The sequence below is a fragment of the Meriones unguiculatus genome, chromosome 2, assembly GCF_030254825.1.
Source record: "Meriones unguiculatus strain TT.TT164.6M chromosome 2, Bangor_MerUng_6.1, whole genome shotgun sequence".
NCBI lineage: Eukaryota > Metazoa > Chordata > Mammalia > Rodentia > Muridae > Meriones > Meriones unguiculatus.
The window spans coordinates 55,809,211-55,823,032 of NC_083350.1; the positions used below are offsets into that span (position 1 = coordinate 55,809,211).

General features: G+C 41.3%; 1 protein-coding gene and 2 pseudogenes across 7 annotated transcripts in view; 2 read left to right on the forward strand and 1 right to left on the reverse strand.

Moving 5' to 3' along the window:
• The window catches only part of Sap130 (Sin3A associated protein 130), a 76,532-nt gene that overhangs the window by 39,076 nt on the left and 23,634 nt on the right, over positions 1–13,822 (reverse strand). For all 7 annotated transcript variants that reach the window (XR_009589868.1, XM_021643379.2, XM_021643378.2 and 4 more), the window contains exons 8-11: positions 6,407–6,554; positions 6,155–6,245; positions 5,818–5,922; positions 2,968–3,109 (exon numbers count right to left, since the gene is read on the reverse strand). Coding sequence is in view for 6 of the 7 variants with exons in the window: in XM_021643379.2 (XP_021499054.1) it covers positions 2,968–3,109; positions 5,818–5,922; positions 6,155–6,245; positions 6,407–6,554 (486 nt within the window). In the remaining variant the exon portion in view is untranslated. The remainder of the gene's footprint in view (positions 1–2,967; positions 3,110–5,817; positions 5,923–6,154; positions 6,246–6,406; positions 6,555–13,822) is intronic.
• Positions 1,530–1,858, forward strand: LOC110552239 (elongin-C-like; annotated as a pseudogene).
• LOC132652562 (U6 spliceosomal RNA) lies at positions 9,207–9,296 on the forward strand (annotated as a pseudogene).

A 13,822-nucleotide genomic window follows, 5' to 3' on the forward strand; every position in this document is an offset into this window, starting at 1 on the left:
CTATCAAAAGAATCTAATTTAAGGCAGGAATAAGATGCAAACACTCACCATCTCCAACCTCACTGGATTAATTTTATTACTATTTACTTCATGAGTGTGGGGGTTTTGTCTGTATGTACATATGTGTACCATGTGTGCACAGTGCCCCTGGAGGACAGAAGTGGGTCTTGGGTTCCCTAGAACTGGAGTTACAGATGTCTGAGAGCTGCCATGTGGGTGCTGGGAACTGAAAGCAGATCCTCTGGAAGAACAGCCAGCCCTAACTGCTGAGCTGTCCTACTAACATCACATTGAAAGCTTTGCTGCCCCTTAAAATAAATGAAACATGAAAAGATACTGCCTATATTCAAAAAGCAGAAAAACAACTGTCTTCCCTGTCTATAGGTGAATTGTAAATGTTTACACTGGAAATCCAAGAGAACCTATAAACTTTTAGAGCTAATAAGAGCATTTATCTACTAGGTAGATGGACATAAAAGCAATATATTAAATAAAACTGTAAGTATTCCTAAAAGATTTATGTTTTGGCAAAAGGAATACAAATATGGAATGGGGTTTAACTGGAAGTATCTACATGTTTTCAAATGTGTACGTTTACATGTCACGTGCTTCTGACCTCTGCCTGCTGCAAAGGCTTAGAAGAACAATAGCCTACAGCAAAAGCTAAGCTAAAGCTGAAATGCAGGTTTCCAAACGATACAAAGGCCCCTGGAAAACAGCACACTCCTGTCCTCAATGGATATACACCGTGGTAGGAAATAAAGGAAGGGCTAGAACAGACAGTGAAACCCACAGGTACGGCCTTACACGTGTCCCAAATGAGATCATTTTCATTCCAAACAAATGGCAGCAATGAATTAAACTAAACCCCTAGCCTGCTAATTAATAAATAAAATTCACAAGCTCAGACTAATTAAAAATATATTAAAAACAATACTCAAATAAATAAATGTACATAGCAAAGTTTCTTCACCTCAGAAAGCCAACTACAAAGTACGGAAGAAGCAGAAGTCATTACTTTGCAAATACCGTAACTAACTCAGTCATGAATTATCAAAAATAGTACAATGACTGAGTGAAAATTATTCATACTCCTAAAGCATTATTATAATTATTGACATAGGATTTCACTGTGTCACCCTTGCTGGCTGGAATTAACCCTGTATAGACCAAGCTGGCTTCAAACTCCCAGAGATCTACCTGCCTTTGCCTCCCAAGTGCTGGGATCAAAGGAGTGCTCCCATGGCACCTAACTGTCCATATTTCAGGCTCGAAAAAACTTGCTTGCAGCATGGTTTCCTTGCAGTGTTTTGACTCTACATATCCGATTCTGAATAAAGGTCTCTACTGTTACAACAATAAAAAACAATAAAACCAAAATAAAACAACAATAAAACCAAAGTACTTCAGACTGTCCACAAAAGAAACAAGCACCTTTAAAATAGAGAACGACAGCAGACTGTGCTCTCTGCCTCGCCAGGGCACTACTTACGTTCCTGTGGGATCAAGTAGAATTTTATAAGAACATGATGGATGGAGAGAAGAAAGCCTATGGTGGCCCTGATGTCGGGTATGTCAAATCAACATCTTCTGATGGTCATGAATATATTGTAAACAGAGAGCATGGGTTAACATCAGGAACATAATGGCCATGTTGACTGGGCCAGGGCAGTGTGTTGAGAATGAAACCAATGAGGTCAACTTTAGAGAGATCCTTTCACTCGTGCTATCCCAAGTGTGCACGTGTTTTCCCTACAAGGTCCACTACACTAACAGCCCCACTGAGATGCTTGAATTCCCAATTGCACCTGACATTGCACTGGAACTGCTGATGGATATGAGCATCCTAGATTGTTAAATAAAATGAATTATAATAAACTTAATTTTTTCAGTATTTAATACCTGTAGTTCAGTTAGTAATTTTTTCACATATAGCATGTTGCCTGTATGAAATTGAACTCTCAAGTTAATTGCTGAGCAGATTCCTTCTGTCATCTGCATAGCAGAGTTGAAATTTGCTTGCTACATCAACAAATTAAGGGCGTATCACAAGCCAAGAAATAAACAAACAATTCCAGTTTATAGGTGGTTTGCTTTCTCCTTTGGATGTGACTTTTAAAATTATAAGTGATATAGTAAATCCTGGAATGTAAGCCTAAATGAACATCTACAGGTAAATACAGGGGCTAAGTATTTTTTTTTTTGTTTTTAGTATTTTTTAAAGATCCAGTTCTGATCTTCAGTCACTGAACATTACTAGAGTTATGCAAATAATTATATGAAAACTATATTTATAACTTAGCCATATCTTGATTTTTGTAACTAAAAAAAAAAAAGAGTAAAATTTGTGTTTTTTAATTAACGGCAGTATTCTTTAAGTGCGAGACAGAAAGAGAGAGAACAACTGATGAACAGGGCCACCTTCATTCATGAAGTAATGATAACTAGCCACGTACAGGACTAAGAGGTAGCATGTACTCTCTGATGGTGAGAACACAGCATTCCAAAACTGCAGAACTCCAACCTAATTACAAGGAAACAATATGACAAAGCCAAACTGCTATTCTACGAACTAACTGGCCTATCAATGCTCTCGAAATGTAGGGGAGGATGGATAGCTACACAGTCATTTCAGCTAACTGTAACTGCTTACAAGAATGTGTTGTTCTCAGGTGTTGTTCTCAGTACAAATATAAGTACTTATAGACAAAGGTTATGATCATGCAACCAAGACGCTAAAAATGCTTAACTAAAGAACCAAACCCAGAAACAAAACAAGTACAAATGCAACTCCACACAACAAAGAAATAGATATTAGGTGAACATCCATCAGGACAGCAGCTTAACAAAAATAGTGCATGTCAAAACACTACAGCAGAAATTATACAGTGCATTATTTTCAGAGGAGAAAATCTGAAAGAGCAAAACAACATGAAAGACAAGGTGACTGAGACATTGTCTTCCTACCTGTTGTCATTTCGGGTTTCCATGGCCACAGGGTTTGGAGAGGCCCGATGGCCGGAAATGGGAATCAGACTGCTCCTCTCAGAAGGGTAGTCAGGCTGGATCCGAGGGGAAGTGTGTGTGATCTGCTGGGGCACCACCTTAGCTGCAAACAGCAAACCACCGGCCCATTACTACTCATGGCAAGCTGGATGTGGCGAGCAGTGTCCTCATAAGTCAATGCCTGCAGTGTAGCGTGTGTGCGTGTGTGTGTGTGTGTGTGCACAAGGTGGAAGGGAAGGAGGAGAGAGCATAAGCATCATTTGTACGTATCATGGCATCCATGATACAAATTGTCAGAGGACAATTTTGTGACGTTGGTTCCTTTTTTTCTATCATTATGCTGGTTCCAGAGATAAAATGCCAGTTATCAGGCTTGGGTGGCAAGTGCCTTTCCTGGCTGAGTCACTTGCCAACCCCCAACGACAACAGTTTTAAGCGAGTTGGCTGTGGTACATACCTATAACTTGGTACTCAGGAGGTAGAGGCCAGAGGATTCTGAGTTCAAAGTCAGCCTGGTTTACAAAGATGCTGTTTCAACAAAACAAAACTCTTAAAACCAAAACAGCAACAACCAAAGAAAAATGAGTTCAGAAGACTAATTTCAAAGCACTCACACTGTTATTTGTCAAAGACAAGTTAAAACAAAAATCTCAGCAGCCAGGTGCTTTTCAGCCTTGCTTTTTTGGGGATCCCAAGACTGTACTAATCAGAGGCTTGAGAGATTCACTGATGTGCAAGCAAGAGGATCTCTAAAGTTAGTATAAAAAAATGAGTATTGTGGTATGAGTATGAGATGGAGACAGCCCTCCCATTGAAGATAAATGAAAGGGAGCCTGGGGCTCACAGCCAGCTAGCCTAGCCTACCAGGCCAGCAAGAGGCCCTGCTTAAAATATAAGGTGGACGGCTCCTGTGAAAGAATTTAAGTAGACTTTTGGTCTCTATAACCACTTGTGGTAATATTCACACAACACCCCAACCATTTACAAGTACACCTCCCCCCAACCATATACTACTACTACACACACACACACACACACACACACACAGAGAGAGAGAGAAAGAGAGAGAGAGAAAGACTCTCTGACAGTGAGTTTAGAAGAAATCAGAGGACAGCCATAAAGCACCTTGGGATAGCACTGGGATGGAAACTGAGGGTTTCCATAACAACTGTTATAGTCTCCCCACTGCTACACAACTGAGACTGTACTGTAACAGTCTACCTAAGCGTTCGAGTTCTTCTCAGTTCAGGTTTTGATTTTCATATGATTTTCTATGTCAGCAAAGATAACTTCTTTATATATAGCAATGTACCATATATACATATATGAAAGGGTATAATTTGATGAAAAGTCAAATCTGGGTTGGTGAGATGACTCAGTGGTTAGGGCACTTGTCTGAAGTCCTAACAACCTGAGTTTGACTCTTGGGACCCACACAGTAAAAGAAGGGAACTTACTTCTCCAAGCTGTCTTCTTGCCATACAGACACACAAAAAAAAAATAATTAGTCAAATCCAAAAAAGTTTGCATACTCAGGAGATTGTTATTCATTTTCTCTCCATTTCTTAATGCCAAATATAAATGGCAAGTATTATTAAAAGTCAAATTCAGGAGGAGGAGGAGGAGGTGGTTCACCAGTTAAGTGCACTACTACTCCTGAAGAGGACACACATTTAGGTCCCAGCATCCATATGGTGGCTCACAACCATCTGTATCCCAATTCCAGGAGATCCAACATTCTTTTCCAGTCTCCGTGGGTACCAGGCGTGCAAGTAGTCACATGCACACCAATGAGCAAATATTCATACATAAAAATAATTCTCTAAGCAGTAATAGTAGAGAAATCCTTCACCAGGGTCTAGCTGGATGAGTCGGCCTTCCCTCCCCTCCATGTATGCTCGTCAAGTCCCTGGAATAAGCCTGGGCCCCACGTCTAGATTTCTTGACCCCAACCTCTAGGCTTGTGCAAGTCCCCTCCCCAACCTGTACCTGGCTGCAACCTACAGGCCCTTCTCACAAACACATCCTGCCTTTCTTCCCAGTCAGATCCTATACATTCATCACCAGGACAGGCCTAGTGCCTGTCCTCCGGTGTATGCACCTTCTCCAACTGCCTGATCTACCCCCAGGTACAGGCTTATGCCAGGACAATGTCCTGTATTCCAGCCCAGGCTCCTGTGTCTACCTAACTTCATTCTACCGAAAGAAAGAAAAAATTATGTAACTTAATTTAAAATATAAAACAATTATTAAAAATAATACATGATTCAGAAGCAAGCTAGGCTGGTTATGACACTATAGAAAATAAAGGGGGACGCTATAAGCAGTGATCTCAATAAAGTCAGATAGAACAAAATAATCAATGAAAAGTCTAATTGGAGGCTGGGAGAAGGTTCACTGGGTAAAGGGTTTGCTGTGAAGCACGTGGACCTGAGTTTAGGTCTCTAAAAACCATGTAAAAAAGGTGGGCACAGCACTGTGTTCCTGTAATTCCAACTGAGACAGGCAGGTTCCTGGGGCTCGCTGGCCAATTAGCCCAGCCAAATTACAAGGCTCCAGGTTCAGAGACTGACACTAAAAACAAAACAAAACAAAAACAAAAAACAAGGTGGTATATATATTGAACAATATATATATTGAATGAACACCCCCCCCCCCACACAACCCAATTAAGGAAGTAAAAGTCAAATTCAGAGTTGCTTTGAAAATGAACACTATGAAAATGATCCTACTCCCTTTGACATGAAAGCCTGGTCATATGGGCTGAAAATTCCTCTCACAGGCTTTTGTGCAAAAACGTACAATACTTACCAACTGGGATATTTGAGGTGGTCACAGCAGTAGCATGGGATGAATGGGAGGGCATTGTCATGGTAACAATTGTACTTGTGGGAGCTTGTGTGTGCGACACAGATCCTGAAAAGAGGGGAAAAAATTCCTTAACAGCAGCTTCTCTGTACACACCAGACTCTTTAAACCCTTGGGAATGCTCTTGGGAAACATAAAGAATTTTCCTCTGAAGGTGAAAAATGAAAAAAAACAAAAAAAAACAAAAAAACAAAAACAAAACAAAACAAAACAAAAAACGCACTCAGAACTCCTGCCTCCTCCTTTCTGTATGGTACAAAGAGCAGGATCACTGACTTACCAGCTGTGGTTGCTGAAGGAAGGGTGTTGGTTGCCAGAATGGGTGCTACTGTAGCTGCAGCCACCGGTGTGCCAGTACTAAAGATGGTTTTCTGTGAGGGAAACCCAGAACATAGTTATACATGATAATATTTCCTACTCCAGCCAGTCTAAAAACGACTAATTTCGCACTGGCAGGCCCTTTAACAAGTCAGCATGATCCTAGTTTATCCCCCAAAGAATCCAACAGGTGGCTCTTCACGCCTGTCTTTACCTGAGCCATTGTATGGAGCTGCTGTTTCGGCGTCCCTAAGGCAGGATGGGAAGGTAGTGTGATCCTCGTTGTCACATCACGAGACTGCGCAGGACGCTGGATACTGATGGCCGCAGATGGTGGATGCTGGATAGATAACGTGGGCCGGCTGTGGGCAGAGAAGGTACCATGTAACTTACAAGTTTCCCCCACACAGGGATGGTATCTTGTCTTTAGGAACATAAAAAATTTACTTTTTTCATAGTTAAAACAATACTGAAATAAATGGCCCTTGGGTTTCTGTGTGGCTGCCACCTTACTTCAAAAGGCTGCAGCAATATATAACCAAAAATGGATAAATTAGTGATGATGCAATTAATACTTTTAAGAATGTTTTTATACATGTATTTATCTGTGTATGTAGGCATGCACGCTACAGCGTACACGTGAAGGTGAGAGGATGACAGGAGTTGCTTTTCTCCTACTGTGTGGGTTCTGGGACGAGCTCAGGTTATCGGACTCAGAGGCAACTGCACATTCTGAGCCACATTTCTAGCCTACCATTTTCCCCATGCTGACGAAGGAACCAGGGGGTCTTGGGGGTCTAGCAAGGGCTCTACGACTACTTATACCTGCGGTCCGTGGCCTTTTGAGACAGGGTCTACTTCATAACCCAGACTGACCTTGAACTTGAGATCTCTGTCTTTTAAGTGCAAGGATTTGGAGGTACTCTATCATACTTGGTGACACTGAGTGAACATACTTATAATAATCACACTTTGCTGAGGAATATCCCAAACACAGACAATGAACTTCTCACATTATGAATTTTTGACAAGTTTCCCAAGGAAGACATTACAGACAACCATGACTGGTCTGTGCAGACAATTGAAGCGCTGACACTTCCTGAGTTTTAACCCCTGTGCTCGGTGGAAGGACCTCACTGAAATGCGAACTTAACAGTTATGATTGACTAGGGACTGAGAGGAATACAAGCAAACACTGCAAGCCAGATTCACTGGGAGCAAGCTACTAAAACAGCAATGAGGGCAAAAGTCAAAGTTGGCTTCTCAAAGAAAGGGGGTACATGGAAACCCAGTGGGGCAGGGAAGGTATAGTTCCATGCCTCAAGAATTGAGGCACAAGATTCACAAGGATCATTTGTGTTCAGGAGTTTGAGACCAGCCTGAGAAATATACCAAGACCCACTTTCATACCATCAAGCACATTTGGAGACTATGTAGCTATTTTAAAGGAAAAATTGGACCTATACCTCACAGTCTACCAGGATAAATACTAAGAGGACTAGACTTCTGGCAACTGAAAATGCACATGAAGGAAAGATGGGCGAATTCTTTCTTGAGGCTACCGTGGAAGGACTCACATAGGGACAGAGAGAAGCAGCTCCTAGCTGTCCTCTAACCTCTATACGAGCACCATGACACACGTGCCACATAGGTACCACACAGACAAGAAACAATTACAAAAATACCTATTCTCCTTCTCCCTCTCTCACAGTCATCCTTTTGAGATGATGTCTTGTTTTGCAGCCCAAACAAATCTCAAATTTCTAGGCCCCTGCCCCGGCTTTCCCAAGTGCTGACATTACAGAAGCTTGCCACCATCTTCAACTCAGTCTTAAAAAGTAAAGCAGGCGGGGTGGCACATGACTGTGACCCTAGCACTTGGAAGGTAGAGGCATGAAGATCAGGAGTTCAACCATTTTAAGAATGTGGTCATTTGGGTTAAAGAAACACACAAACAAAACAAAAAGGAATACATGATTATGGTTAAGCATATTTACAACCTCAGTAATTTAGAAGGCAAGGGCAGGAGGACAGTGTTTGAAGCCAGCTTCCAACTGTACAGAAACAAAATGTAATAAATAGTTAACATTCAGAGACATCAACAGTGGTTCATGGTTATCCCAGCATTTTGGAGGCTGAGGGAGGCGGTTCCTAACATTCCAGCCCAGCTGCAGACATTATTGATTATTTATCAGAAAGTGTGAGGGAGTTTAAACCGGTATAAACTAAGGCAGGTAATCAGATGGTAGCTGTGGAAAATTGGGATTACCTAGTGCCCTGATCAATTTATGTTATAGATGTGTTTGCACATGTAAAAAACAGCACAGTATAAAATGTGCACACACGTCGACTATGATGTTAAACATCTTGAATCTATTTATAAGGGATTCTTACAGTGCTACTACATGTGACTAAATGTTATGCATCGAGATGGATAGCTTTCAACGCATTATAGGAAAAAACAAACGCAAAACAGGATAAAGAATTAAACGTTCTTTGTGTGTGCAGATACAGTCAAATTCAGATAAGTTCTCACTTTACACTATTTACCCCTAAAGAACGTTTGATTGTAAAGAATGTCTGACACGGGATGGATATTTTAGCAGCTGCTGACAGGTTGCCTTAGAGAGTTGCCTTAGAGCTGGGGATGAAGCTGAGTTGGTAACATGCTCCATGCTCTGGGCTCGGGAACCAGCACTGCAAACACCAGGTGAGGTGGTGTATGTCTGCAGTTCCAGTACTTGGAAGGTAGAAACAAGAGGATCAGAAGTTCAAGGTCATCCTTGGCTATATTTATAGGCCAAGTTTGGATATGAGTTCAAAAAACAAAACGCCAGTCCTCCCAAATGGGGCTAGAAAGATAGCTCAGGTTTGCAGAGGACCCTGATTTGGTTTCTAACACCTACATGAAGCTCACAACTGTCTCTCAACTGCAGTTCCAGAGGATCCAACATCCTCTTCCAGATTCCACCATGTGGAACCCATGTATACATGCAGGCAAAATACTCATACACGTGCTGGCTTCTGCAGCACCTATGTTAAAATTGCAATAATACAGAGAAGATTAGGATGACATGTAAATTTCTGAAGCATTCCATATTAAAAATACTCAAAATTAACAGAAACTGTGTCATCTGGAAGAGCAGAGCTCTTAATTATTATATCATCCCTCCCACTCCCTAAATAAACAACACACCTACCCACCCATTTATTTTTCTTTTAAGATTTATTTATTTATTATGTATGCAGTCTTCTGTGTGCATGTATGCCTGCAGGCCAGAAGAGAGCACCAGATCTCATTATAGATGGTTATGGGCCACCATGTGATTGCTGGGAATTGAACTCAGAACCTCTGGAAGAGCTCTTAATCACTGAGCCACATCTTCCACCACCCTACATATTCATTTTTGAGCCAGGGTTTTTCTAGATAGTCCTGGTTGTCCTGGAACTCACTATGTAGACCAGACTCTACACTAGCCTCAAATCCAGAAATTCATCTATCTCTGCCTCCTGAGTGCTGGGAGTGTCCATCACCTCCAGCAAAATAGAGTAGATATTTTATTGTTTTTTGTTTTGTTTATTTTGTGTGTGTTTTTAAGGTTTTATCTGCACTGGTGCTGCATGTCTGTCTGTGTACCACATGCATGTAGTGCCTAGCAGAGGCCAGAAAAATATAAACAAATCTTTAAGGAGGGTGGAAGGGAGAGGGAGGAAGGGAAGGAAGGAGAGGGGGGGAGAGAGAGAGAGAGAGAGAGAGAGAGAGAGAGAGAGAGAGAGAGAGTCTTACTTCCAAGATAAAAAAAAAGGAGAAAACACCAGTGTTTGGTGCCAATATTTCCAGAGTGAGCATATGCAGTATCATGAGCTTCCAAAGCTGTTTGAACAGTCAAAACTGTACGAATTGTGCCATTCACAACCAGGTGGTCAGGAATCAATTTTATGAAGCTCCAAGTGTGAACAGTTACATCCCAATTTAGACCTGCTGGCACTGCCTCACTTCTTAAGTACTGAAAAACTGCCCTCCAGGGAAAAAGTAAAACAAAATGGAACTCATACTGAAAATGAAATAAAATGGTAGTAACGAGAAAGAAGCACAGAGAGCTGGTAAACGAGGACGAGGAGTGAACGCTTCCTATATACCTTCCTGTGCTTTTAGATTTTAAAACCACGTGACTATCACGTAGAAAGACGGTTAGGGTAGCCTGCCAAGAGCAGATGGCAATGTGGAGGGAACAAGAAGATTTACAGCCGTGTTTATGTAGTTTGGTCTTTGAACAACAATTTCAGACAAGCAAATCCTAGGCATATGTTAAATAATAAAGAAACAGTAGAAGAACATACTAGAATAGGTTGCCTTGCAAAGGAAAAGAAATGCAAGGAACCTGCAAACATACGTTAGATAAGAAAAGAGTGCTATTACTCCCTGTATACCTTTGCATTTCAAAAATGTGAACATGGAGTAGAATAAAAACTTGTTGGGGATTGCTTAGGAGATTGAGGCACTTGCCAACAAGCCTGAGGCTCTGAGTCAGATATAGGCTCCACACGGTAGGAAGAGAACTAACTCTTTTTGTAAGTTGTTCTCTGACTTCCATATGTGCCATGACATGAATGCGAGCATGCATGCACAATCATAAAAATGTAGTAATAATTTTTAAAAGCCCTGGTGCTACATCTCGCAGAGAAAAGAATCATTTTTAAGTGACTTCTGAACACTTCCTACTCTGGATAGTGGGATGTAGTCTGAGAACAGAGAGAATTTTCACTGAGCTAATTCAGTGATCTCCAATGATCTTATCAGCAGCAATAATCTCTAAAGGGCTAAGTTACAAGTCGACTTAGAGTTTTGATTTCTGTATCGTATGATGAACAAGAGCAAGTCCGTATGTTAATGTTTTAAGGAAGCAACATTTTCAGTGTAAAAAATATACATAAACGTAAAATCTAAGAAAGCAAGCCAGGAAATGGCTCAGTGCCTTGCAAACATGAGGACCTGATTCAGATCCCCAGGACCCAAGTGGTACTTAGAGGCAGAGACAGGTAGATCCCTGAAACACAGAAAGTCAAATATCCTGGTCTATGCGATGAAGTTGTGTGTAGGCTATGAAAGACTGTCTTAAACAAAAGATGAATGGTGTCTGAAGACTGACTGACATTCAAGGTTGTCTCTATATGTGGGCACCTACATCCATAGTGTGTGCACACTTTAATTTTTTTAAATCTAAGAAAGGAAAAATAAACACAGATTTTTAGTTCACTTGAAAATCTTGGTTCACAGAAAAGGCCCCAAAGGAATGCCACCCTAGATGCAATGAACTACCTTAGAACCTAGTCCTTAGATTCTAAATACTAGTTTTCACTAGAACATAGCATGTCTGAAGACACTGCTACGTTCAAGACCACAGAAGTAGAAAAAGTGAGAGTGAGCTTGTGATATTACATATCCAAAAGAAGTACTCAAAGACTAAAAGAGGCATTGCGGAAAAAACAGGACGGAACAGCAACACAGAGGAGCCAACTTCTGGAACAAATGGGAAAGGATATGCTGGGGATTTTAAGACACAGTGAATAAACATAACATCTATTAAGGCCTATTAAAGCATTCAGTCATCAACTGAGGCCATCCAGGTAGAAACTGCTCTATAACTTGCTAAGTTCTCTAATATTTTATTATTAAATAATATAGTGGTCAACCTTTTCCCTCCCAAGCAGCACTGGAAATCAAAATTTCTTTCGTTTGTTTTGAGATAGGGTCTAACTGTGCAGCTCAGTTGGCTTTAAGCACTTAAATAACCTAAGTGAGTTCTGGAATTCTTATCTTGCCTCAGCCCCTTGACTGCTTTGTGCTGGTGTAATCAGAGGTGGCTATGAAGCAGGCCCTGGACTGGTCCCAAGCAAAGAATATGGGGCTAAACCATGGTCAGTAAAATCCTATGTGGACTGTGCTGCAACAAGGGAAGAGAGACGCTTTCTTGTTCTGAGTAATCCATCTTCAGTGGCAGGATGAAAGCAGCAGCTAAGAAAACTACCACAGGAAGCTAGGTGTTTCACAAATTTCCTCGTACCTCAGTCGATTGCTTTGGCTATAAAAAGCACAAACCCACCAATGGCTCATTTAGAACAAACAAAATTAAATCAAAGATGAAAATTCAAAGCCAGACATGGTGGCTCATACCCAAAATCCTTCCAGCTTAAAGGCTGAAGCACAGGGATTGCTCAGAATGCCAGGCTAGCACAGCAGCATAGTAAATTCCACGTCAGTTTAGAGGCTATTGAATGAGGAGAGAGAAGGGTGGGGAGAAGGTCAGAGGTGTGTGTGTGTGTGTGTGTTTGTGTGTTGTCAGAAGGAAACCACAATCTACTGAAAGATGGTCCAAGAATAAAAATGGCAACAGTAGACGGAACCTAAGGAAGCACACCAGAAGTACTTTCCCTTGTCACGACCTTTAAAACTCATAGAAGTAACTGCATCTACGAAATGAAAATAAAACAAATACATGTTCACAGGAAGGAGACAGAAATCACTGACCAGAGGTCTGGACAGAAGCGGGAGAGAACTGTCGGGCTCTCTCAGGTGTGTGGACACAGTTGAGATGTAAACATGGGTCTCAATGCAGTGGTAAACACAGTAAGGAGTGAAGAGCTGCCCTGCATGCTTGCAGTCCTAGCTGCTTTCAGCAGCGTGGGCAGCAGGGCAAAACTCTCTCAAACAAACAGAGAAGAAAGAAAGAAAAGACGATTTCTTGGTGGTCAACAACTTTAATCCCAGAACTCAGGAGGCAGAGGCAGGCAGACCTCTGTGAGTTTAAGGCCAGCCAAAACTACAAAGTAAGACTCAGTCTTAAAGAACCAAACCAAACCAAACCAAAAAAGTGGAACATGGGAATAACTTAAAGAAAAAAGAATATTTAAAAAGAGCCAACATATAGATAATTGGGCACTACTTCCTAAATAAAATATAATAGAAAGAATTCAAGAAAACTTTTTCCCCCCTCCCCTCAAGAGAGGGTCTCTCTGTGTAGCCCTGGCTGTCCTGGAACTCACTATGCAGTCCAGGCTGGCCTCAAACTCACAGAGATACTCCTGCTTCTGTCTCTCCAGTGCTGGGATTAAAGGCGTGTATCACCATGCCTGACTAAAAACAACAACAAACAAACAAACAAACAAACAAAAAACCCAAGTATTTACTTACTTATTCATTTATTTATTATTGGTTTTTATTCCGACACAGGTTTCTCTCTGTAGCCCTGGCTGTCCTGGACTTACTTTGTAGAGCAAGCAGGTCTTGAACTTACAGAGATCCACCCGCTTCTGCCTCCCAGAGTGTTGGGATTACAGGCGTGGCTCACCACGCCTGGCTAAGGAAACATTTTTTATAACTGGCACTGTCCGTTACAGACTGACAAGGTGCATTAAGTTTGAAAATGAGCTCTATGTAACAGTAACTACAAACTATGTCCTGGGGTAGGTGCTGTTGCTCAGTAGTAAAGTACCTCCCTTGTACACACAAAGCCCTAGGTTCAACGTGCAATACTGAAAAAACAAACTTGCTGAAATCCATAAGGTAAGGTGAATTAAGGTTTTTTGAGAGGTTAGAGAAAATAAATCAGGCTCGGCTTCACTTTTCTAG